Below are 26,904 nucleotides of genomic sequence, written 5' to 3' on the forward strand. Positions count from 1 at the left end.
GTGTCTTCTAGGTGTTTGCAAGCTGTGTGTGGCCCAGGAGCCCTACAGTGCAGAAACAAGGAGAGCAAGCAGGGAACAGATAGTGTCCCTTTGCTTCTGTGGCCCTGCTCTGGGGGACATCCTTTCTCTGGGTCGGGGAAGAGGACAGCAAGGAGGCTGCAGCAGGGCTAGGGCTGCCTCCTTACAATCAGGCTGGGCTCTGGCAGGCCAGAGGTCTGCACCTGTTTGTCTGTCCTAAGAATTACCTGGCCACCTCTAAGCAGCCTCTTTGTTCAATGCCTGCGTAGCTGAAGGTGGAAGTGAGGATGTGTTTCACCTGCTGGGAAGTGGGGTGCACCTGTGTGTGTTAATTGCTAAGTCATACAGTTGTTGCCTCTCTGCTACTGCTTGCTGCCACATGCCAGGATGGAAATTTCCCACCTGCCTGTTACAGAGTTAAATTCTACAGACAGCAATGAAGACAGTTAACCTCTACAGACACTAAGAGTAGAAGCTGTAGTCATCTTAATAGGCAAAATGTTTGCATTTGCCCATTATTGGTGGTTTTCATACTTTGGAGCAATGCTACATGGTCACTGCCACTTTAAGATTTTGAATGAAAACCCTTTGACAACGAGGATCTGACAAATGCTATTTGTTTGTGGTTGCTTTTCACTGTTGTTTGTTTGCTTCCAGCTTGTGGCTGTGTATCCCCCATGATGTACTAACAGTAACAACAAACAAAATCCCACGGACAAGGCTCCTATGGGACAGGGAATGAAACCACACAAGGGTTTCATTATTGTATTGATGCCAGGGCTCTACATTCATGGTTGAAAAAGAACAAAACCAGGATCTGGCTTTCTGGTTTTAACTGCAGTGGTTCCTAGAGAGAGGTCAACCAGCCCTAAATCCTAAGAAATGGGGGGTGGAGAGGGTTAAAGAAAGGCTGCTTGTGGAATTGGCAGAACCTTGTGGGCAGTGGGAAGAGGAAGGATAATGGCAGGAGGGGGATGCAGGGTGTAGGAAAAAAAAAAAGAGGGAAGAAACTGAAAAGCAATAAAATGTGAGGTATAAAAGCCTCTAGCAGTCCCAAGTCAGACACCATGATTTCTCCATGATTACATTCCTGATTCTGGCAATTTATATCTCCATCAAAACCTCAAGTTCAAGCAAAGGAATAAAATCACAGTTCATCCCAAATGCTGCCGCAAAAAAGCCAAAGTTTTTTATTATTAGCTACCATCAAAATTAGATCCATCAATGCTGCCATTTTATTTACATTCATCTATTTTCCCCAAACTCTCACCCTAGAATATTTTTGCTCTCAATGTCCTTGAAAACGTCACATTTTCACTTCAGAGAGAGAGTACTGGTTGGGTTTTGGAAGGATCTCACAAGCACTTCTGAACTGAGACAAGGTCATCTCACAATCTCAGCCTGGCTTGGGAGATAGTGATGTGAGCTGCTGCCACAGCTACAGCTCACATTGGTGGTTTTCACCTTGTCTAAAAGACGGGACAAGTAATTTACTTTATTGCAGTAACTGATGCTATTCTGAAAAGCTTTTTCTGCCAGAGCCAGCTAAACTCCATGAGGGTAACTGACATCTCATGAAAAACCTTTGGCTGTCAAAGTGCTGTAATTCCACTCCTATTTCAATCTCTGAAAGGATCAAAATTGACTTTAAAAAAACAAGCAGGACTGTCTCCAATGCCAACCACATAGACTCTCCTAAAAGGTGTTATGTACCTCAAAATTATACCAAACTAGATCAAACCTTTCCCTCTAAAAAAGTAACAGCAATTTAAAGCCTGCATTATGAGTTTACCAATTCCAATTAATGCACAGGTCTTCTGAATTTATGCTCAGCTCATTCTGCTCTATTATCTCCTTTTCAGACAGGCCTCTCCTCTCTCACTAAAGTATTCCTACTACAACCATCTATTCCTACATCCAACAGCTGATCTTCTGACTTGCCCACTAAAATCAAAACCTAGCAAGATATCACAAACCACAGCAGAATGCCCTGCAAACTTCTTCCAGCACACAACAAATTTGGCCTTCAGCAGCTGTTGTCACATCTGCTCTTTCCCCTCTTATTTCCTCGGACATGCTAGAGAAGGCAGCAGCCAGCACTAGGGCAAGGCAGAGCAGAGCTCTGCTGCACCTGATAATTCAGAGTGTGTTGGCACCAGTGTGCCAATGCCCCAGACAGGCTTTCTCAAGCAATGGTGTTTATTCAGCTATACAGCAAGCAGAGGCATTTGATGCAGTAATGCAGCTCGAGGTCTGCAGCTATTAAGGGAGAGCTTAACAGCCCACAAAAACCCTCATAAGGCACTACCCATTGGGAAATAGGCAGAAATCTATACTAATTAACGGTTCACAAATAGGTCTTGGGTTGTGGCTTTTTGTTCTTAATCTCCCCAGGTGACCCCTGAGCCTAGGGATTTATAGAAAGTAGTAAAATGGGAAAGAAAAGGACTGCATCAGTACACTGTACAACCAAGTATCACCTAACGGTAGTAACAGGCAGTATGAGAGCGAGCTTAGTAAAGAAACAATAATTGTAGTTTGGCGACAGCCAAAACCAGTCCCACTCTTGCTCACAAAAAAACCAAGGCTGCTACTTCCATAGTATCATGAAACTGTTTGAACTCAGGGCATGTTAAGAAGGATTGTGGGGGAAGGAGGAATTAAGAGCATGAGAGTAAATTTAGTTCACAAGGGGGAAAAAAGCTGCTTTGAAGAGCAGATTTCTTTCAGATTCTTAATACACAACCTCAAAGCACAGGTCTGCAGTGAATCCATCCTTCCACTCTGTGGGCGGGGAATGAAGGCACTCTTTATATTTCTCAGAAAATGTTAATCTCACAAAAAAATCATTGTATTATAGCAACTTGGAGCACTGGAACTCAAACCCCAAAGACAGTGTGTGAACTGTATTCTTGGACTCAGAGATGCGCCAAGTATGCCAAGATACAGTTTTATGTTTTCAGTATTCTTACATAAAAACTTCCCCACTCCATAAAGGCTTTCTAAAAAAAAAAAAAAAAAGAATTTCAGAGCACCATCTCCCAGTTTTATAACATTACAGATTCTGCTTTTAGGAAAGACTGCTTTGCTGTGTCCTGAGAACAAGTTCCCATCTTAATGCAATGGTTGTTAAGTGCCAACAGCAACACAGGAGTCATCAATGTACAAACACACCTACTTAAAACAGCAAGTGGGTAATCCCTGTGTGATTGAAGAGGAACACAAAAAGAGTATTGAAGACAGTGCCCAGTTTTTCAAGTTTGCAGATCAGCCTTTAGAAGGAAGGAAAGGAGAGCAATGAGTAAGCAGTAAGAACGATAAGCGGGCAGGAAAGATGGGGGACCTGTGGTGAAAGGCTCTATGGTTGGGGTTTCTGAAGGACAGTGTACTCTGTGGCTCCAGCTGAAGGAGTAGGACATGTGGACACTTTATAAGAAGCAGCAGCACTGATATTTCAGTTTTGCATTTCCAGTTCCTACTCTCACAGATAACTGCCCTGCCAGCCCACACACCATCTGTTGCTATTCCTCTTATGCTACCCTCTTACAAATCAGGTCTCACTTTTCATCTACTAGAAACAGCACTTTTGAGATAACTGTATATGTTTTATTCTGGGAAAACATGAAGATAGGGCTGTATCTGGGGGCTGAGAGGATCTGGAAGTTATTTCACCTTCGCAGTAGGGGTTGTCCTCTCCCTTCATACATTTCACACTTGGTGGTTTGATTGAACTGCTGCAGGGGAATGGATCTCTAGTAGACAGAAGTCAGCAAGAGTTACCACAGTTTAGATTCACTTCAGAATTTGGCTATGAGTTTTTTCCAAGATGATGTTGATTTGCTTTGTCTTTGATGTCTTTATGGCTCACTAGAGCCGGTATGACATCAGTTGCAACAGAAGGGACCTGGCCTGCTTCATTCTTCGGACCTGTAGCTGTGGAACTGACCCAACCTCCAGCGTAGCATTTGAGCCAGATGGGGAATCAACCCAAGTGGCTGGCATATTTCTAAGATGACATCTCCCTTGATGAGAGCGATCTCTTTGGCATGACCACTGTGCAGTGACTCAGTTTTCCCCTTTGACTTTATGGCCCTCAGTCCCAACCTTCTGACCTGGGAACACAAGTTCTTTCTACTACATTTGACACTGACCAGCCCCACTTGAGTGATTAGGAAAGGATTCAGACTAAGGCAGAAACTAAGAGGCAACTCTGCTACTCCTTTCACCACTAAAATACAAGCATTTTTATATCTTGCAAGTATTTTTTATCCCTTTCATATACTTCCTTGCTTAGCAGCACCAGACAATTAGGAATTATTGAAAGCACCATTCTGAAAAAAGTTCTATATAAATGCTTCTCAAATATACCAACATGTGTCTTTATAATCTCAGTAATTTATCTGTTAATTTAGATATATCTACCACGACATATAATTTCATATATTTGAAATACTTAATCCATTGATCTGATAATTCATATCACCTATATTTCCAATATCATTAGGGAAAATGGATGTTACAAATAACTGATTAAGCCTCTTTAAGGTCACGTTTCCAGAAACCTTACCAAATTCCCAGTGTCATAACGTCTTATCTTCCAAGTACCTCATCAAAATGCTTATATGACCCAAACCTATTTTGCAGTACAATAAATGAACACATTCTGCCTTTTTTGACTTAAAAAAAAAAAAGTTAAAAGCCTTTTCCACTGTGAAAAGAAAATTATTCTTACCCCTAAAAATATTCTCCTGATAGACCTACGCTTTCCAATTCTTTTCTGCTTAAACAACTAAGATCATCAAAACCCCTGATACCATCTACAATGCACATCTTCATATTAAATGGTTTCACACTAGGCTTTCATGACAGCTCCTCATCACTTTCTCACATAGCAAAAGGTGACAAACTAGCTATAATATATCATAGCATTACAGAGAAAAGACTGAGAAACTAAGAATACTATGATCTAATTGACTGTCATATAGAATAGGTAGCTTTTTCTTCTGCAAATTTTACTCAAACACAAAACACTAAACACTTGGGCTCTACCAGCTATTCTTACACAGAGTACAAAAACATTTATTTAGGTGCCTAGGTGCTGCTGGGCATCCCGAAACCATGTGTTTGTCTGATGGCTACCTCAGTTCCTTTCTCTCCCTGAAAGAGTCTAAATTGCTAGGTGTTTCTACAGCATAAAAGTTTTTGCGGTGATGAACTGAAAAAATACCATCAGTATCTACAGAGTCAGTCCTGATCATGAAGACATAGTCCCAACCACTAAGGATGTTTATCATTCCCCATGCTGACTCTGGTTACCCAGTCATTGGATATAATGGTGAGACAATTCAGGAGCAGCATTCCCAGACTTTGCCTTTCCAAAAGTTTGCCCAAACAAGTTTTAGTGCCCAAGTGCAAGTAAACCCTTTTCAGGCTCTGCATCTTCATTTCTCAGAAAAACTGTCTGAGCTCCTGACGCAAGACTGCATCTTAGACAGATTCCCCTCACTGGCATTTCCCATTAGCTTAGGCACCGCAGCGTGTGACACACTGTCTGCAGCAAAACCCAGACACGATGCTCCTTCTGCAAACTGATTCAGCTCACTACTGTGACAGAAAATAATCCTATCAAAGAGGAAAAAAGTAGATTCCTACTGAGATACCTAAACCTGCTTGGAACAAGGTCAAACCAAGTATAGCTGAGGAGAAGGGGTTACACGGCAATGTACAGGTGGAAAACTACAGGATGTCAGATCTTCCCATTTGAGCAGAAGCCAGTTCAGCGCCGGCAGCTTTGGTCCCAACTTCATGATATCCCTAGACCTCCTGCTTCTCTTATCCCAGCTTCAGGTCCCACAATGTCATTTGCAAAGGCATTCAGCAGAAAACTCTTCACACTCTGCTGCCAGCTGAACTGATAACTCACTCAGTTGTCCTACCTGAAAGAACTAGTATCTTATTATAATCTTGGATTCCGATTAATTCCTTTCAAACTGCAATGTGCAGCATGTGATAGACCAGGTCAGATCAAAGACCCCCAATAAAAAAGAACCAGGTCTTTGACAGCAGCCAACAGAGGATGCCCAGGGGAAGAAATAAACTAAGAAAAAGACTACAGAGTTATCTTTCCAGGATACACCCTCTTAGCTTCCAGCAACTGGCAGTGTAGATTTTCCAAATGGGAAGTTGTATCGACATTACTGCAGTGATGAAGTTTTTGCCAGGATTTTGCCTGATTTGTTTTTAAACCCTTCCAATCTTTGGCCTCCCCCAAATCCTCACAACAATGACTTTCACAGTTTAGCTGTCCATTATATCAGAAAATTACTTCTCTTCATGATTTATAAACCAAATAATTTCGCTGTGTTACAAAACACTTGGTATATTATAAGAAACAATGAACAATCTTTCCATGTCACCTTCCCCACACAATTCAGTCCTATAGATCTTATATGCCTCCTTTACCAAAGTTGCCCTCCTATGAAGACCAGACCTAGACTATTTATTCTTAGATGTATTTAATCCATAATTCTAATCACCCCTGCTTCCCTTTACTTCATTTTCAACCTTTCTGAGCTGGGGGAGAAGAAGGAACCACATTATACGTACCATATTACACATTTATGCAATATTATAACTATGGTTCTTGCTTGTCTTCTGTCCTAATTAGCCCAAATACCATTTGCTTTTTTACCAATGCTGATCAAAAAATTTCCAAGAACTACCCACACTACCTCCAAAGACCTATTTTCTGCGTGATAATAGCCAATTTGGCACTTCTGTTGAATATGTATAATGAGGATTTCCTCTTCTCCATGGTAGAAAACGCATTACTTTGCATTTTTCAAACTTGGATCCCATCTGCAATTTTATCCTGCAGTCATGCAGATTTTTATTCCTTTCATCTTTCTTCAGCCACAGGGCTAGTTTGCAGGGACCCACTCCCAACTTATTTTCCCAGTTCTACACTGCCCTATTCTTACTACTTTCATGAGGCTATTTTTGAGTTGAATCAGCTTCCTGATCTATCACAACTCAAACAGACAGAGGTGGGGATAACAGGGTGTACAAGAATATAAGCTTGCATGGCCACCAAAGGTGAAACCAGGCTTTATTTATCACAAGAGTCTCAATTTTTTAATAACATCAGCACATCATGTTACCTCAGATTTTCATTCCACACTCAGCAGCACCCAGTCTCCAATGGCGAATTCCCTCCATTTTAAACACTAACAACTTACTCTCACCTTTAATTTTCTCTCTTTTAAGTAATGATCAGTCCTGAAAAGCATCCTCTTCCTTATCAAAACAATCTTTAAGTTTCTTTAAGGATTTTTGGCAAGGGACTTTATCAAAAGCTCTTTGGAAATATAAGAAACAGGCAGACCAGACCATATATATCCTCACACTGCTTCATATCTTTAACAGCTCTTCAGGATACAAAAGATCTGAGCTGCCTGCAAAAAAAATCCCCACATTTCTCTCTTCTCAGTACGATGTTTCTGCATACATTTCTTTCTTCTGCATTCACTGTACTACCACCCAGTTTCCCAGCACAAAGGCATAACTTCATGCTGGAATTTTGCATCTAATCAAACTCTTGCAAGCAAGTCCAGCTGCTAAAGACACCAGTCCTTCTCTCCTGCTGTCCTCACCTGTGCATTTCCCACTTCCTGCTGCCATCTGAATCAGGGGCAAACTTTGTGTCACTAACAGATTAAGCGGATCAGGAGACTGATCCATCTTAAAACTAACAATTTAATATTTCCTTGGTTAGTATCAACTAGAACCAGCTCCGTACTTGGGTCTGCTAAGAATCACACGACAGGCTGTAGGGGCACAGAGGTACCAGTGCAGTGGCAAGAGTGAGTGGCCAGGAAAGGCTGAGTTGCTTCTTTTGACTACAGCGCCAGTTGATGCTGGAATAATGTATTGGTAAAATGACAACCTTATTACTTAGATGTTCCCCAAATAGAACCATTTCTTTTAATTGGCATCACATTTTCCACCTTCCCCTGCCACTCAAGCTGATTTATATGATAGATTACACACCACTGTTAGGAGTTCAGCAATTTCGTATCAGAGTTCCTTTAGAAGTCTTTGGGGAATAATATGTGATCCTGGTGATTTGTTACTATTTATTTTACTGATTTATTCTAAACCTACTTCTACTGACACTCCAATTTGAGATAGCTTAGACTCATACTGCACAAAGCAATGGTCCTCTGCAAGAACCTCCTCAGGTTCTCTCACATTGATCATTGAGATATATTATTATTTTAGCTTTTCTGCAATGCTTACACTCATGTACTCCAGTAAACTTTTGATCCACTCCTATGGACACGGCAGTAATATGCATTTAGCCCACTCAGTTCACCAAATTTTCCTAAAACTTTGTGGGAAAGTTTATAAAATCCTCAAAATTATGACCGACAACATTTCATTATAAAGGACTGGTAAGAGGAAGGGTTTGCAGGCATTTGTTCTATCTATCCTAAAAGCTGGAAGGTAGGATCACAATGTGTTGAGCAAATATCTATTCCTGTTGACATCAGTCCACATGCATCAGATACACCTATGTTGACTATGTGGCAGTCAGTCATAGGAGTACATTTTTAATACCTTTTAATCATCAGTAAATAGCGTAGTGAGCAAAAGACCTAACAACAACCATCATAGCTAAGAAACAAAAGATATAACAAACCAACCAGATTTTTTTTCTTGGATCATTAAATAAAATACAGCCACCTGGAAAAGGCAGAGCTATATCCATTTTTTTTGCAACATCATTTAGCAGCTGACTATGATCAGTTCGCGCAAGATAGTACCATTCTCATACAAGGTTACGTACAGGTCCACAGAGGTGTCATGGTCCAACATCAAAGCAGTGTCATTGATGCAAGTGTAGAAACAGAATGTACTTAACAAAAGTAACCCTTATACTAGTAACCCTAGTACTTCTAGGACAAATGGACACGGTCTGAAGGCCCCTCCTAGGTGCTATGTTATGATCCTAAACCTAGGATCATAAGCTGTCACGCTGCTTCTGTGGGACAGAGGAGAATTCCCAGTAATCCAGGGATCATGCACAGTCCCAGATAAGGTGACACAGCATGGCACAAAGGTCATTACTCCTTTCTTTTCCTATTCTGAAGATATCCAGACCATACTTCTGTACCTCTTCTAGCTACATCATGAGAATTTGTTCTTTTTCTGTACCCTTAATCCTTCTCCAGGCCTTCCATCATTTGCCATCCTAATGTCTGCAACAGCCTAACAAAAATATCATGCCTCCTCCTTGCCACAATCCCTTTCACCCAGTCCACTACAAAGATACATCAGTTAAGACTGACACTGTCACATTGCTCCAGCCATACCATTCCTCATTTCCTTTCTCTAGATCTCCATTTCCCACTGCTTCTTGCTCTCAAAGACCTTCATAAATCAATCTCTTCTTCTCTCTACTCATTCTCTAAAATGAATCCCACAGCAGGGAGATAAAAGACAGGTGGTGTCAGCAGATGCAACGAGGGAGATTATGTTCTACTTCGGCAATGTTCTGTTTAAGCTGCCTGAGAGAGGTGGCCCAGTGGATAGAAGGAAACTATCTGAGGGATCCAGACAAGCCTGGAGAAGTAGCAGTGAATGTGATCATCACTATGTCATTCCAGAGGCTGCCAAATGTTGAATGCAACCACCACATCCCAACATAGTATGTTTGAATAGAGACCAGTCAGAATATACTCCGAAGACTACATCAGAATATCCAGAGAAGAAAATGCTGCTAACACGAAGAAATAAAAGATTTTGCAGAAAATCTGAAAGAAATGTTGTAGTCAATGGGAAGGGATTAGAGATCTTAAGACACTAAGATTTGGCCTCTTGGAGATTACTTGTTCAAATCCTCATCCTTGAGGAGGATTAGCCCAGGAGGTATGCCTTGCATTTTCTGCCTCGATATTGACATATTTGAAGTGTCTCACTCTGTTCAGTTCTCAAAACTTCAAACTGCACTCTAAAATACACACTCAGTAGACATTCCCCACTGATTTCAACAACCTGAGAGACGACTCAGAAAAGTAGTTCATTACAGAAATTTAAAATTTCCATCCATCTCATGGTAGGGAACAAGAACAGTGTTCTTGGGAATTGGTACATTACCGATTATATATAACTCAGTGAGACAAAAACTTCCTTCGAGATGGAAGCTAGCAAGCCTTTGTTAGTGGCAAGCCCAAATTTAACGTGATGTCTCAAGAACTTGTACATACTCCCTGACACAGTCATCACAAAAAGCCCTCAGTCATTAAACAGCTATTGAGTTAAGCCTAAAGAGTCTTGTAAACCTCAGGCTTTCAAGACACCCTGCCTACAGAAGTCACCTGAGCAACAGACTAGTCTAGCTGTGCAGATTGCAGCATCTTCTTAAGTGTCCTCAGCTGCTATAACAGTGCTTTATCATGTCACAGGCAATGGCACAAATCTTCAGGTTGGGTCCCTACCTGTTTATTATAGCAGAGTTTATTAAGCTGAGTGCTTTAAGGTACCTTGCTACAGGTTTAGCAGCAGTTGTAGGAAGTCTTAAGGCCTGGGCTGGTCCCTAGTTAAATTCATTCCAGACTAGCCCCAAAGCTTCCTTTACTCTTCCAAGTGCAAGCAGTACCTGCTGACTTGGGCTAGAAAAGGGAGGATAGCTGAAAGCAATCCATGGTGTATCATTCAGCCATGTCAGTGTTTATAAGAAGCTCCATGACCTTGCTAGCCCCAGGACAGCGGAGTTTTTTGTTAACAACCATAGAGGGCTGCAGTTATGATTTGGTATACAAAAGGTGGGAATGAAAACATGCAGAGCATCCCTCCTTGGGAAACAGTGCAAAGGGTCAAACGGAACAACAGCCCCTTGTGCGTCAGCATATGTAAGAACAGCCCTTTCTCATGTTCTTTACAGACACAAATAAACAAACTGCATTGGGGGCTGCAGGGAAAGCGAGAGGCCAGAGGCCACGGAATTCACCCTGGAACTGGCAAAGAGACAGCAGGAGCAGCAGCTGAGTACAACATCATCCTTTTCTGTTCCACAAAGCTAGGTCTGCTAAAATACAAGCCTGTGGAACTCTGCAACTTGATATAAGATGGGCCAGATTGGAACTAGAAAAAAATACAAAAACCAGTAAATCCAAGCACACAAAGATGGCAGAAGGATGCCGTCAGGTGCACACACAAAGATGTACATATGTACAGTCAACATCCCATACTTCCTCATGCCAAATGTCACTGAGTCTGCAAAACAAACTGATAAAAACCATTACAGGAGCCTCCTCCTCATAAACCACTGGGAAACATAACTCCCAAAGTCTTTTATTCTGATGAAGTTCTATATTACCAGATTAATAAAATCAGAAGAAAATGGTATGAGAAGCTACCCTTGAGGGGGTGAAGAGCTGCCGGGCAAGGTTTAGCACATATCTCTGTGATGGTCCCTGGGATCCAGTTAAGGCTGGCTACAGGGCAGAGCCTAATTGTTTCTTTCTAAAAGGAGTTAGGATAAGGCAGAAGAGGTGAGTGGAAGCTAATCAACCTTTAAATACTTTACCATCTGCTGACAACCAGGCAGTGGTTTAGCATTTGTTTTGAGAACAGTTTACCAGCCCCTCTCACTAACAATAAGACCAAGCTTACTAACAGCCTTTCGGTGATGGGAGGGAGAGAGACCAAAGAGAAAAAAGGAATAGGCAGCACACGGGAGGATGTATCTAATGCCTTATGGCAGGAGCGCTTTGCATTTACAAACCTAAAATATAATGCATATCACCAGTGAAATTCTCACTGTTTTCCAGCAAAATTGTGAGCTTATAAAATAAGATGAAACAGAATATAAAGACTGGCAGCTGATGTCCCCCAGTCTGTGTGTGATAAACATTAATGGGTAAACTTATTCTGGATTCAATATTTGACCTTAAAAGGCCAGTGAAGGATCCTCACTACCCTACCTATGAGCTGGTTCAAGTAAATTATACTCCAAACTAGTTTGAGTGCATCTGTGAAAGGAAAACAACCACAGCCTCTCTCAGCACTAAATATTAATGTCTAGGCAGACAAAAGCGGCAGTAGGAACACCGTAATAATATCACCGGCAGACACTCTATATGTTTCTTCAGGGCATTGACACATCAGCACTAGGAATATGCCTATTGTCCCACATTAAACTAATGACTTGTTCTGAGACGTTCCTCTGGGAATCGCAGATGTTATTTATAATTTCAGACACTTAAAAGGATTAAAGTGTGTTTATTCTCAGTAATCTCATTTGTAGAGAAAGATATATACAGGCAGCAGGAGTATGCATTTTAACCCTATTGGGGAAGACCAAATGCACAGCTCCACAGACAGCCATCTGCCCTCCTCTTCGGTATTTGGGACCTCCGAAAGTCTCACCAGCCTGAGTGCTTTCATTAAAACTATCTATGAATTGCAGGTTACAGGCACTTCTGATGAACTCCATGAGCTCTTGGTGACAGCAGGCTGCGCATACTGCCAAGAAATCCAGCTGAAAATTAAACTGCATGTCAAGTAGCCCGACCTATAGAATAATTGCTCGAGGCTGGAATAAACTACACTCTCTGATTGAAGATATGCAAGTAGAGCATCGGGCGATATGCTGTGCCCTGGGCTATAAGCCGTTTCTATGAAGCAGTTGTGTCAAAGTACTGGGGTGGTGTCAATACGAGTAGCTTGTCAGTAGGTGAGGTGCACTGCAAGTATCCTGATCAATAGCTGCAGGCTACGAGGGATGGCAGCCCTGCCTGCAGAGACATGGGTGCTGTACAAAGCCCGCCACAGCTTGCGCTACCTAGGCGGCAGCCAAAGCCGAACGTAGACCGGCCCGAGTTGCTGCTGTGCTCGCATCTGCCGAGCGGCTCCGGTAGCGACGGTGCTCCTGCCCCGGGGCCGGCGCCTCGCTCCGCCACCTCCCGGCTGCCGCGCCGCGCTCACGGGTTCCTCGCATCGCCCCGGGCTGCACATCAGGCTGGCAGCGGCTTGCGGCCGGCGGTGCCCGGCAGCGACCCTCGGCCCGCCTCGCTCTGCCAGCACCGGCACCGGCACCTCTCCCCCATTCCCGCCCGGGGCCGGGGACACACGCTCCCCGGCCTCCTCCGCCTCCCCGCCAGGCTCGCTCCTTACCCGTCTCTTTGTCCTGGGCGGCTTCCAAGTGCAGGTCGCTGAGGAGATGCTCCAAAATCTTCTCCGGCGTCCCCGACACCACCACGTATCTGTCAGAAAGCAGAGAGTCCCCGGAGTCATCCTCGGTAGAGGACTGCGAGCGGCTGCTCCACTCATCCTCCTCGTCCTCCTCGTCGATGTACTTGAAGTAAGGCACGTCGAAGGTGGGCAGCGGCCGCTCCCCGCCGCGACCCCCCAGCGCCTCAGGCACCCGCACCCTGCCGCTGCCCATGGCGCCCCGCTCCCGCCGCGCCCGCCGCCCCGTGCCCTAGGCGCGCCCCCCGGGGGCCATCGCCCTGCCGGGGGCCGCGGGCCACCGCCCCGCCCGCCGCCGCCGCCGCCGAGCCCGGCCCGGCCGGCCCAGCCCCGCACGCCCGGAGCCGCGGAAGCCTTACCTCCCGCGCCGCTCGGGGGCCGGGCTGCGTGACCACACCTTCCGCAGCACCAGCGCCGCGCCGGCCGCCTCCCGCGCCCGCTCGCCGCCGCCTCCATCGTCCGCCTTCCGTGCGCAGGGGGGGAAAGCGACAGAGAGAGCGCGGTCAGTGCCAGCCGGGGTCGGGGCTGGGGCTGCGGCTGCTGTCCCGCCGCGGGCTCCAACCGGGGGGAACCGCTGCCGGAGGCCTAAACTGGGGAGGGGGCTCTTTACACCGCGGGGCAGAGAGGAGGAACGGGCTCCCCTTTGTGAGCAGCACTGGGCTCCCTGTGTTGGATTTTAATTCACAGAAGCCAGTGGGGATGGGAGAGGGGCTTTGACTATGCGGGTTTCTGTGTCCCCAGCGTGGTGGCTTTTTTAATTCCCTTCCGATCAAATAAAGCAGAGGACAGGTAACAATAGTCTGAAAGTGGCAAGTGCTCCCGAGCACGCCAGTAGTACAGAGGCAGAATACACCTTCTGTACTTCAATAAAGGCAACGAAACCAGCGGAACAGGCATGCAATGTGTTCCTCTGAGCATCTCCTAAAATACTCCGTGTACAGATCTCCCTTCTTTTCAACAACTTTTTAACTCGGGAAACAAACACCCTCACAGAAAGGTCAGCCCAGTGACTGTCCCGGGTGTGAATCTTGGCTAAGCTGCAGTTTGGGCACTAACTTCTCCCTCCGTGCTCCCTCAAACAGAATGGAGCTGAACCATCATCCATTTGTGCACACGCAGCCCGCATCCCCAGTGCAGCCAAAGCCAGCTGACTGAGCAGTGCGGGAGATGAGAGGTTGTTGCTGACTGAGCAGGGCGCATTGAAACACGGCGGCTGCCAAATAGCGGCTCCCAGCGCTCTGCTAGATCCTCCTGGCAGATTTAGTCACCGGAGGGTGAGCGAAACAAAAGAGGCAGCTGTTGCAGTGCGAGTAAATCCAGGTGCTGTTCCTCTAATTCTGACCTGGTTTAGTTATATCGTTCAGTATGTCAAACACACCTATGAAAGCAATAGGTGTACTACTCAAAGGACAGAAAACAGCATTTGTGCATCAAGAGTAGGTCCAGCAGTGAGAAAGACTTCGAGTGGGCTAAAAATTGATGAGGAACAGATCTATCTTGGCAAAACAAGGGAGAGAAATCGCTTTATGACTCCTTTTTCTATTCTTTCATTTCTTATTCTAAGACCCGGTAAATCTGACTGCTACTTCTGGTTGTCACTGTGGCAGATGTGTGAAGACGCAGTCTCTACCCTGAAAAAGTTTTCTTTATCAGTAAACAACAATGTAGAATTGATCTACTAAATTTCTACAAGGTCAGACGTACAGGTACTGAGCCAATTAATGTCAGATATTCATTGTAACACTCCCAGGAGACATTACTGAGCAGCCGCATTACAGGAATATGGATACATAATTGTAACCTTCCATTCCACTGGCCATGGTTTTTTGTTGCCTACATATTTGAAAAACTGCAATGAAAGAAGCAGCAAAAGAGAAGGAGAGGAAGAACAAGAAACAGGCGCAGCATTAAAGCAATTCAGTAACAGGGAGATTTATCCAAACAAATAAATTGCTCAATTTCTCTTTCCTTTCTCTGGCATCCTCTAAAATAGCCCTGTGTTCACTGACATTCCAAACTGCAGCACATATGGAGCATATATGTGATGTATGGTGCTGTATTCGTACAAACCATCTATTTCCACATAGATGGGAATGGATTTTAAGCACACCCATATACATTACATACATGAGCAGCTGGCAGCAAGTCAACAGGGAGCACTGGGAGGGTGAAAGCTCTCTCACACTGAAAGGACATTAACAATGGTTGTTCTGGATGACGGTCTTTCCCCTTCAGCATTTCACTAAGCAGAAACATTTTCAAAAAACCTTTTGGGTACTTCTTTGTGAATTAACAGCATAAAGTGCCCCAATGGTGAGATTTTCATAAGGCTCTTCCTCTTGTCCTTGCCTGTTTTAGCAATTTCAAAGAAGAGAAAAATCAACCTATTTTATCAGGAAAGACAAAAATTGTGCAAAACTAAGGCCAGTCGGGTTCAATTTGGATTTTCATTACCTATAATAAATACTTGCCACAAAAAGGAGAGGGATAGAGAATTTCTTAATTTTGCTATCTTATATTGAAAATAATTTAAGGGAATAATTATTATTTCATTAAACTCCCACTTCTGCAGGAGTTATTTTTATGTTCAGTCAGGCCCTTTAGTCATATCATAAACCACAACAACTAACCTGAACAAAGCAAAACACAAAGACATGTCCTATGTATTTTCACAAGTTCTGATTTCACTACAGATATTACTCTAAAATGACATCAAGGCACGCTTCATTTATCAGAATCTGGAATGGTCTGTGAAATAATTAATTCTTGCTGTAAGAAAACCAGGCTGCTCTCAGCATGCTCCATCTAAATACAGTGGCAGATGAGAAGGAGGATGCAAGGGGCCCCCAAGTGCTAAGCAGTGTGTACTGAAGAGCAAGGCAGCATCCTAGCTAAGTCCCTAGAAGTCAGCACACTGACTCGAGACATTCTCATCACATTTTCAATTAATAATGAAGCCTCACAGCACTTTTTCAGACCTTTACACCTGCAACCTGTGCTGGCCACGCGGGGTCACAGCGGCTCAGCGTTACCACCTCTCTCATTTTATGGCTGGGCAGATGAATTGAGGCAGAGAGGCTACCACTGCTCATGCTCCAGATCAACAGCAGAATCACAGTTCACTCAGGTGATGCTACACCAGCACCTCAGCTTTGAGCCCCCCACACTGCCTATCTGACATTTATTTCACTCCAGTGCAGAGGGTAGGAAATGACTCTCAGTAGCCTGGATCAGAATACATTTGGACTTGTGCTTTCACAGAGGTAGTACAGGAAGGGGCAGAGCACCAGAGACGCCACAGAGTTGAATCGCTGTCTCACTTTGCATGTGGCCTTGTGCAGACTCTCCCTGTCTCAGCTGTCCCTTCAAAAGCACCATTCACATCCTGCTTGGATGTTGTAATCAATCCCTGGTGCACATTACCCATCACTAGGAAATTTAGCTAGCTCTGCATCTGTCAACCATTATATTTCACATTTATTACAGCTTTTAATTAATCATCTGTTGATAGCTAAACACAGCACTATCAACCTCTACGTCAGTTCCCAGCAGGAGTTTCAAGTAAACAGCAAGGCCCTCTGGACTCTGTGGATCTTCCAACCAATATTATGGCCAATTTTCCACTCCTCTCATCCATCTTCCTAACACTGAGGTAAGCCATTTATCTCCTGGGTAATATATTTTAACAGAAGACAAGTGCTACCTTTATTTTCAGCATGAAAGGAACCCTGGGGTGGTATAAATATTTATATGCTTATAGGAATGAAACAGCTGGAAGTCCTTGCTTAGCGGGCCTCAACTTGTGGAAGTTATGCTTTGCATGAGCAGGAATATGACCCTCTGAATTACCACAGGGGCGTAAGAAAGCAGAGGTACAAATGCAGTGTTGAAAACAGCCACAGCGTGCCAGCTTCCTTATGGAAGGCATCAGCTTTCAGGGTTATTTGCAATTGGCAGGGAAGAATCCAATCTCTGGCCAAAGCAACCAGTAACTTTGGTATCAGTCAGGGATATTTCTGTGTTCCTTGAATTCTTGAGTTTGGCCTTTTAAGTAATTAAAAGAGGAATGGACACCCAGAATGCACTGCCTCTCCTCTTCCTATGAGAAACCTCCACTGCTCAAAATAGTTGAAATATGTTGTATTTTCCAACAGCTTTCCAACAGAAAAAAACCCAGTATGCTCTGCAACAGACAGTATATTCATAAGCCTGCTTCACTGAAAAGAAAACACATTTTCACATAATTTCTCCACAGGACAGAACACCTGTGCAAGGATTTATTTCTTTATCTGTCTTACCCATTACTGAAGTACGTAAGGTTGGAACACCCCTAAGCAGCAATGCACACTATGCATTTCCCAATGACAGAACTTTTGTCCAATATCTCTTTACCTGCTCTTTTTAAAAAAGAGACCAGACACAGAGCTACTCCAGCAAACCCCACATCCAGAGAGACTCCCATATTGCTGGTTTCAATGGATAAAAAAGTAATACAACAACTAAGAGATAACCTATAAGGCACCTATAAACTTAATGGAGCATGGAAAATCCAGTCTGCAGACAGATTTTCCTGCTGCCAAACAACCAAGCAAAGCAAAGGCAAAGAGAATCTTCTTTGGACGACATGCAACAAAGCCAACTTTACACAGGCTAACTGCTTCAAAATCACATCAAATAACAAAGAAGTTGCCTCACCTATGAGCTATGGAGGGCAGGAACATTTTGTTTTCATAGCATAATTTGGTAAAACTGACTCAACACAATCAGATAAGGCTGATCACTTCTGCCTCTATGTCTTTTCATGCTGGTGCCAGGTCATGCCCTTGAGAGGTACGGGAAAATGATTCCAAGGGTTGTTTGTGTTCTAAAGAGAAGACTGCTCCCTTCAATGAGTCCATGGAGTTTCCCTGTGCACACGAATATTTCCATGCAAATGGTGTAAAATACATGAGCAGAGTTGGGAAGAGGGCTCAGAAGTACAGGTGTAGAGAAGCTTCCACTGCTGTGCAGGGAAAGTGCTCCAATAGGTGACAAAGCTGGACAAAAGCCTCAAAATAACAAGATCCTCATTTCCAAAGACTGATTGTTTTGCTGGGCAGGTGTCTTTTTGCTTGGATGTTATAATCAATCTCTGGTGTATATTAACCATGCAAAAGAAGAATTACAAGAACATGAAGAAGACAGAAAGGTCAAGCCCAAAACCTGGAAAAAAATGGCTGGTATTCTTTATGTAGTTTCTTAAAAAAAACCACTTCTAATTTTTTGGGGGTTTCTTGGTTTTTAGTTTTTTTGCTATGTCTTGCTGCTCTGCCCAAACACCTCTGCCTTGTTCAGCCTATGTTAAAACTTCACTCTGAGACTGGGTCCAAGCTAAGACAAAAGGTGCTTGTCTGTTGGGACCCTGCTGTACCGATTGCAAAGGCTGGAAGCACCTGCCTCTGAGGTGTGACACTGAGAGAATGAGAACTAGATTGGACACACCAAAAGTGATAGTTACACCTCCATCCAGGCTCATTATATCCTACAAGCAGATCTGGTTGTAACAGCCAAGAAGTACAGCTGTAAAGAAAACCCTTTGCAGCTCAGGCTGAAGCATGCTCAGAGCTTACAGAGCCTTCAACTATTAACCTCAAAGCTCTAGAAACTCTTTAGAGAGCTTGTACAAACTGCATTTTTTGGCCTCTAACTTGGGTCAGATTTGGGCAAATATTTATGAAGATGGCAAAAAACCAAAGAATCTTCCCCAAAGGGATTTTAGATCCTGCTTCAGAAATATAAGGGCGTAAGAGCTTCTCAGAGAACTGCTGCCAGAATTTTTTTTAACATAGCAAAACATATTTACCCCTAACTTCACTCCTAGCTGCGTCTGAACCATGTTGGCTTCATTTTTCATTAGAAAACTAAATAGACTGAAGCAGACACCTTTCAGAATGAACAGATAAGATGCAACAACTCTTAGAAGCAATGGAAAATTAAGTCTTATGATGTGAGACATTTGCCAATGCTAGTAATAGAGATGAGCCCTGGCTATAAAATATAAACATATTTATATTGCAAACATGACAGAAAGTTAAAAAAACTAACAAAATGCAACATTCTATTAACAGCTCTTTCTATAAGATACTCTTCCAGACTGCATCCATCAGGACTAAAGACCTGCTTACACTTCACTATGCTTTTTCCCTGGAATCTGTTATTGTGGAAATTGCAAAATTAGATTTAAAGTCACCAAAGTACAAACAGATATACAAAAATGAATACGTTACTGTATTTCACAGCGTTGCAAGAGAAACCAAAACCTGCATTAAGATGTTTGATTTTCTTTCAACTATAAGAGGACAAAAGTATTTCATAGTCACCAGCACAGCTTAATCCAACTATATAAAGAGGAGACTGGTATTTTTTTTCTGCAGTGGTTACCCTCTCTTTATTTCAGAAAAATGAAAATAAAAAAATAGTTACTACTCTACCTCTATTTAAAATATCACAACACAAAATGTTTTCAGTGGGCTGCCTGTTTTGTAGTTGCATGATCACCACTTTTTCCAAATTTCAAGGGAAAAATTACCTTACAGGACTGCAGGACCATCAAGAGCAGCTTTTCTTAAGAATAAAAAAAAATCTTACAGAAGACTGTGTTATTTTATTCCACTATAAAATACAGCTCATAGGACAGACATATTTTATTTTTTTTTCTCATGTCATCTTTTGTCCAGTTCATTTTTGTACTCTAATATTTTTGTTTTTCTCTTCAGTTGTTAAATCCACTTTCATAAACATGGGCTAATTCACAGTATACTGGTAGAAACAAAAATCAACTAATGCCTCACACAGTGATTTCTCAATAACTTCTGCCTGGGCTGTAAAACCATAAAACACTCTAAATTTTTTGACCACCACCTCCTTCAGCAAAAGGCACCCAGGGATTGTACTGAAACTTCCTAGTGGTCTCACACTGAGCTATCACTCTCAGAGATGCACAACAGAAAGCCGACATTCGGCTCAACACAACCTTCCCTGCATTTATCAGCTTTGCAAATTGCGGTGAAATGAGCACAAGCCACAACATGGGAAAAAAAAAATCAAAATCCTTTGTTGCTGAAGCCAATTTTTGAATATTGCATCTGATAATGCACAGAACAAGCCCTTTTAGAAAAACTGTTGGTGCTGTCATCTGCATACTGAGTATCCGCAGCAAAGGCAACATTAATAACGAGTTATCCTTGTAGAGGGGTCAAAAGGACAGTGCTGGTAAGACAGAGATGACAGACAACAGGCATCAGGGAAAAGATTAATATCCCTACACAGTCATACATCAAGGAACTCAATTTTTGCCTGTAATCCCAAAACTGCTGAGAGTAGGATTATTTCTGCTTTCCCTATTACTAAGAAGAAAGAAACCGCTCATGGGAATAGGGCACTGCTAAATACTGGTACTTGTGTGAGCAGAAAGGCTGCAGTTAGGTCCTAGGGCAAAAAAATAAAGCTCAGTTGTGTGATGTTCCCAAGCAAGGGTCCCACGGCAAGTGAGGTTAGGGATTCATTGTGCAGGCACTTAAAAACATGAAAAAAGTTTGTGTAGTTACAGAAAGACATAGGAAGTGAGAAAAGAGGAACCTCATGCAGCTTTTCACAGAATCATAGAATCATTTATGTTGGAAAAGACCTTTGAATACAACCACCAGAAAGTTTACAGTTAAAAAGGAAAAAACCTTTAATGTTCTTTGGAAAACAACAGAAGCATAAAATCCTCAACTGAAATGGGAATCCTGGTTTACACTTCCTTTGGCACACTTCGGTAGTGCCATGCTGCAGTACAGATGAAGACACAGTGTTGGCCATGGCATAGCAGGTTAGCTGCAAGAATGCCCTAAATGGAGAACAAATTGACCATACCACTGATTGGCCCCCAAATTTCCTCCAAATGTATTTAGGGCGAGAACACTTTAAGGATAGGGTTTTAATGAAAGGAAGTAATACTTTTAACACAGGGAAAAGGGCACAGTTTCTAAAACAATATAAAAAAACCCATTACTGGTATCACAACCACTGAAGCAACGTTATCATAACCTTAACACTCCACAATTCTGTCGGATAATGAAAAATGTCTTCTTAAAACAATTGAAGGCTATGCATTTTGGTTTTCCCTTTCTTGGAGCACACACTCTTCATAGCTATTAGTGGGTAAGTTTGACAGCCTGACAGAGAGCTACCACATTGGCAAGGACAACTGAGGAGGCCTTCTCTCTGTAACAGTACAAAAGCAGAAGGAAAAAAAAGGAGGAGGGAGTGGAGAGAGAGAGAGAGAGAGAGAGAGAGAGAGAGAGAGAGAGAGAGAGAGAAAAGACGTGAGGATGGTATTAATATTGTTATCATCCTCTCACAGCTGGTAGGAAAGCACTTACTTGAAAAATACCAGTATATGGAAGAATTGCAGGCTCAGAGCATCTGTATTTCTAGAAAAACCTGCACCACACCAGGGCAAATTAACATGACTGTTGAACAAAAGGGGCAGATGCCAACCGTCCCTTCCAGTGGCCTTGCAATTAATGTGGTGGGATGTGGAGCTGATTGCAAATTTTCCAATGTAACTTTTTTTCTTTTACTGAAAAAATATGGATTCACTACTACATTCACTGAAACCATGTCAGAACATGTCAGTTTGAACAGAAAGCAGCCTGCTGGGCTTCCCCCACTTCCTGGACATACTGCCCACCCCAGGCTGCCAGGGCTTCTGCATCCCCTGCCACCCAGGAGCTCCACAGGCCTGGAGGTCCAGGTCCCAAGGTAAGTGTCAGGAAAATTCAATCTGTATTTCTGCCCTAAGAGAGTTTTGCAATTGTATTATTTTCACCAGAATCAGAATTGCAACTTTTTTCTTCCCAAGAATGTAAAGTTTCCTACAGGACAAAAATGCAAACACTAGATGCAAGTATCTCCTTTGTTAATAGCATAGCATAGCATAGAAAAGAATAGAATAGGAGCATGTAGATGAAACAACAGTTCAATACTCCAGTTACCTGGGGGATACACTGGAAAACACTGAAACAGTGTCTTCCATGATGTCAGTGACAGTAGGTCAAGCCTTAACTACAGTGAAAAGCAAGAGGGAGATGATATAAAAATTGCAGGACTTATGTTTTGTCCAGGAAGGGGAGGGAAGAGTGCCAAGGATTCAAGAAGGATTGCAGACAACCCAAATACCCCAGGACTGAAAACACATATTACTATTACCATATAGGTCAGGGAAAATAAAATGGAAGACGATTGTGTAGATATACAGAAGTTATACTTGAGAATAATCTTAACATGAAAAGGGTGAAATTCTAGAAATTACTGGAATATAAGAGGAAATAGATAACAACTTGATTAACATCTAACAGGGCTGGAACTTGATTTCTCTGGCAGCCCCCATACAGCTTTCACTCAAGAATGAAAACTACAGAATACAGCTCACTAACATTAGTGGATTTAATTTATTAATGTAGACTAATATTCACCTTGGTAAGGACACATGTACAAAGGCCTTACAACCTTTATAATGGAAGTAGTGATAAAAAAGGTCTCCTGAAGGAATTGAGGACAGATGGCAGTAAATATATGACACTGTCAGCCTTATATTGCTCTAATTACCAGTTCTGGATGCATACAACTTCTAAGTCAAACAGACAAGATTGCTGATTCCTTTCTTTACCTTTCACTCCAATTTATACTTGGTGTGTAGCAAAACATTATTTAAAAAAACTGACTTATACACTTACTGTCTATTAGAGAAACCTTTGTCTCTTAACTTATGTCCATAGGACCTCTCAGTGCTGCCAATGCCACCACTCTAATAAAAATAAAATTAAAATATGTATGCTATTCACATTATAAGCCATAATTACAAACTAGGAAGATTAAAACTTGCCTATTAAACTGAGGTGCTGCTCATTACATTTATCACTGTAAGGCATATATCTTTTTGTGGAAGCATTATGCTCACAGAAGGATGCAGCTAAGTACTCAGCAAAGGTCATGAGCTGGTTCTGGTCTCACAAAAGGCTTAAGATAAACCCTTAAAACTGAGAATACTATATAAAGCTCAATCTCATTCTCAAGAACTCCAGAATCAAACTCTCTCAAATGCACTGACATTTAACATGGTCTTCAAACAGCTAGTGTGAAAAAGCACTGAGTAAAGGAGTAAAAAAAAAAATCCAAAGCTAATGTTTAAAATCAAAACAATTTATTTAACTTATAGACCAACAGTAGTTGTCACAAAGTAGAATTTATATCTTGTGGCTTGGTGGTTGTTTTCAGCTAAGTTAGATATAACGCAGCGATTTCTTTTGAAAAAAGCATGAATCACAATGGCTCCAATTTTCTTGGGTTTGGATGACAGTTTTAACTCGTCCCAAAATAGTCTGAGATCACCAGTCTTTCTATTAACGCTTTCTAATGGTTCTTTCCTTGCTAATTAATTCACGAATCTAAATCATTCACAGATAGATAAGCCACTAATCACTCACAGTCTTGATAACAGATCCTAGGTAGATAGCAATGCATAGAACATGCAATAAAGCTGCCAAAAAGGAAAGGAAAAAGGAGTTAGAAGGAAAAATAAAACTTAGTTCTTCCACCTAATAGCAGGAGAGTTGATTCTGTATTTATCATGCAGAATAATACTCACTGATGTCAACAAATAATCAATTATAGAAAAGAGAAAAATCAGGCAGCTTCTATACGAATGCTATTTTCTAACATTACACGCACAGTAGAAAATTAAAGGATTTTTTGGTTTGGTACAATATTTGTCGTCCACGTTTAGCAAAAGGAAAACATTACAGAATAAGGCAGGTAGGAAAGAGGGGTTAACAAACAGCTGTTTTCAGCAACAATTCAAAAGTGATGGTTATAGCACACGAGAAATAAAGAAATTTTATTGCAAGATTACAGTAAGGAAAAAGAAGAAAAGTGCTTTGTTGCATGCCTACATTAAGAATAATCCTATAAAATGATAAATTTAATTAAAATGTCATGTATTGAAGAAAAGTGTCACAAAAAATAAAAATTACAGAAACATATACAATGACACCATATAATGAAGTACAATTTAATATTTCTCCCATTTTATGATTTTAAATATTCACATATTGCTTTACTTTTATTTTGTTCCAGATGGAGTCATGTACCTACTTCTTAACTGCCTACATGCTCTAAAAATTCAGCATGAATGTTGGGAGTCTCCTCTCTGCTTTCTTTAGATAATACAATCATGGCCAACTTTAAAAGGGAGATAAGTTAGTTATACCAAGGACAATCTCAACATTTATTCAAGTTATGGAATGAAAAATGCATCGTTACCATGGGAACTGTTAAATCACATGGTATCTGCAATGAGATGCAGGGCATCTTGAGTAAACACTCATCTGTGTGCTTGTGTGGTCTCCTCCACAAGGAACAGTTCCTTTGGGGAGGAACATGCGCAGAAGTGTGGCACAGTCCAGATTTCACTGGCTCTTCTGCAAAAAAGTTAATGGAAGTAATCCAAAATGTTATTTTTGCTCAGGGAGATTTAACCAGATCTAACCATTAGAATAGGAATAAATATTGAGAAAAAAAAAGATCAAATGTTGAATGTTTTGCTAGGATTTGCCTCAATCAATACCATGAAACCTTGCAAATGACAGCGTGCCTCTCAAACTCACTTTGTACCCTTGCATCAGAAGACCATTCACAACAGCACTAGGAAAAAAAGCCTTCCTGACAGCATGAAGGCTGCCAAACATGCAGCAGCACATCTCGCTGGGGCCGTGGGAGCTGTTACTGCCTCCAGCCATCTGCCCCTCCCTTCTGAGGGATGTTGCTGCCTCCAAAACAAGGACATCTGATCTACCCTTGAATCAACCCTGAACCAGGCTGCTGCATGTCTTGCTGGGCTCTGATACTATCATCTAACACCACCTCTCCCTGAAAGGGCCTCTCTTCCTCCCCAGGAGAGAGGACAGCTCTCTCCAGAACAACCACCTCAAACCACATTGCTCTACTGCCAGTCCTATCCGTAAAGTCTCAGCCCATCCATCAGTCATTGGGCTTTTACTGTACTTCCCTGCTACCCTTTTCTAGCTCTTCTTCAGCCCACTATCATGCCCACATAAGGCTCATTCTCTATCCCTTTAATTCACCATGAGGAGCAGCACCGACACCACGTTCCCCAATAATCTCCCTTGGGTCGCTCCCTTTTTCCTCCTTCAAAGTATTTCCTCCTTCTTGACCTCTTGAGCAACCTGGTGTTACCTAGAGAGAGTGAGAGTCACACTGTGATGCCACTTGACAGCTTCTGATATACCCTTGTATGCCCAGGGGTTTCTTCAGCCAACAAAGGCTCCACTGGGGGATACAACTGTCCACTGACACGTATCTTCCGATCCCATTCTCTTCCTCTCATCACATCCCATTACTTTCAGATTGCATAGTACAGACTACCTAGACACTGTCAACACCTATTGTGCCACCCAAGATATATGGAAACTCTCCCATATCTCTGATCCTGGCCTCCCTTCCCCCATTTCCAGCTTTAATTCCTTCCTGACCTTCATGGCTTTAAACAATTTATATAGCTTTCTGCAGGTTTATACTCTTTTTCATGTCTAACTTTGAGATCTAATCTAACCAACTTCTTTCTCCTTACTCAGGAAACTATTTTTATGTCATGCGTCTCATAAATTCACCCTATCTCGTAAGTCCTTCCAGAAATGACTTCTTAAACCTGTTTACTTTGTCATTGCTGGGCTCTTCCTTTCCACATGGTTGGCCACTTGCTATTTGACCTGAACTTTGACAGGTAAGGAGATGCCATGGGTGAAGAAGAGAGACGCTCTGGAATTCACCAGATGTCACAGAGCATTTGAGTAACAGAAAGACAAAATGAGATGTGTGAACAAATGGCCAGGCCTTAACTCCCTAATAGAACCCTGTGGAGAGGGTTACAATATCCAAGTACTCCAGGGAAATAACTAATGATCCTTTCTTCAGTTCAGTCATGTTTCAAGAAGCAATTGCCTGAGTTACTAAGTGCTTGAGACTGCCTCAGTAATTGCAATGATTTATTTTATGCATCATCATAACTACAGCACTAGGTCAGGAGGATATGTGCCTTATGGATGCCTTGAATTTTAACACAGGCATTGGAGGCAATCTGAAACAGAGACCACAATGATGTGAAGGGGATGAGTGAAGCCAAAGTCTTTAAAATCCTATCTAAAACATTAGGTTTCTGTTAGATTTTTCATAAAATTAATTATATTTTCAGATTATCCTAAGCAGAAGTTGCTTACATATTCTTCTGCTCCCTTAAAATACAAGTGATCAGAATCTAACGTTCCTGAAATCTGTTAGGATTTTTTTTCCAGTGCAAGTAATGAATGTGCAGTTTACAGTGTAACTACCCACTCAGTAAAGACAAAAAATGAAAACACTAGGCTGTTGTCTCTGACTTATACCTCTGCCTATTCCAGAGAAAAATCTCCCTGTGCAAAGCATGTTTCTTCATATACCCTTACTCTGTACTGGTGCATTGGCTGCCTGCTAACAACCAGCAAAGAGGGGGATAAGATTTGGGCTCATGAGCGTTTACTTGACATAAAAAGT

General features: G+C 42.3%; 1 protein-coding gene across 1 annotated transcript in view; it reads right to left on the bottom strand.

The window, feature by feature from the left end:
* RAPGEF5 (Rap guanine nucleotide exchange factor 5) overlaps positions 1 to 26,904 on the bottom strand; it is a 137,761-nt gene that overhangs the window by 52,331 nt on the left and 58,526 nt on the right. Inside the window, exons 11-12 of the mRNA XM_017823836.1 lie at positions 13,632 to 13,735; positions 13,198 to 13,286 (exon numbers count right to left, since the gene is read on the bottom strand). Coding sequence (XP_017679325.1) covers positions 13,198 to 13,286; positions 13,632 to 13,735 — 193 coding nt within the window. The remainder of the gene's footprint in view (positions 1 to 13,197; positions 13,287 to 13,631; positions 13,736 to 26,904) is intronic.

The sequence above is a fragment of the Lepidothrix coronata genome, unplaced genomic scaffold (genome assembly GCF_001604755.1).
Source record: "Lepidothrix coronata isolate B3197 unplaced genomic scaffold, Lepidothrix_coronata-1.0 Scaffold106, whole genome shotgun sequence".
Taxonomy (NCBI): domain Eukaryota; kingdom Metazoa; phylum Chordata; class Aves; order Passeriformes; family Pipridae; genus Lepidothrix; species Lepidothrix coronata.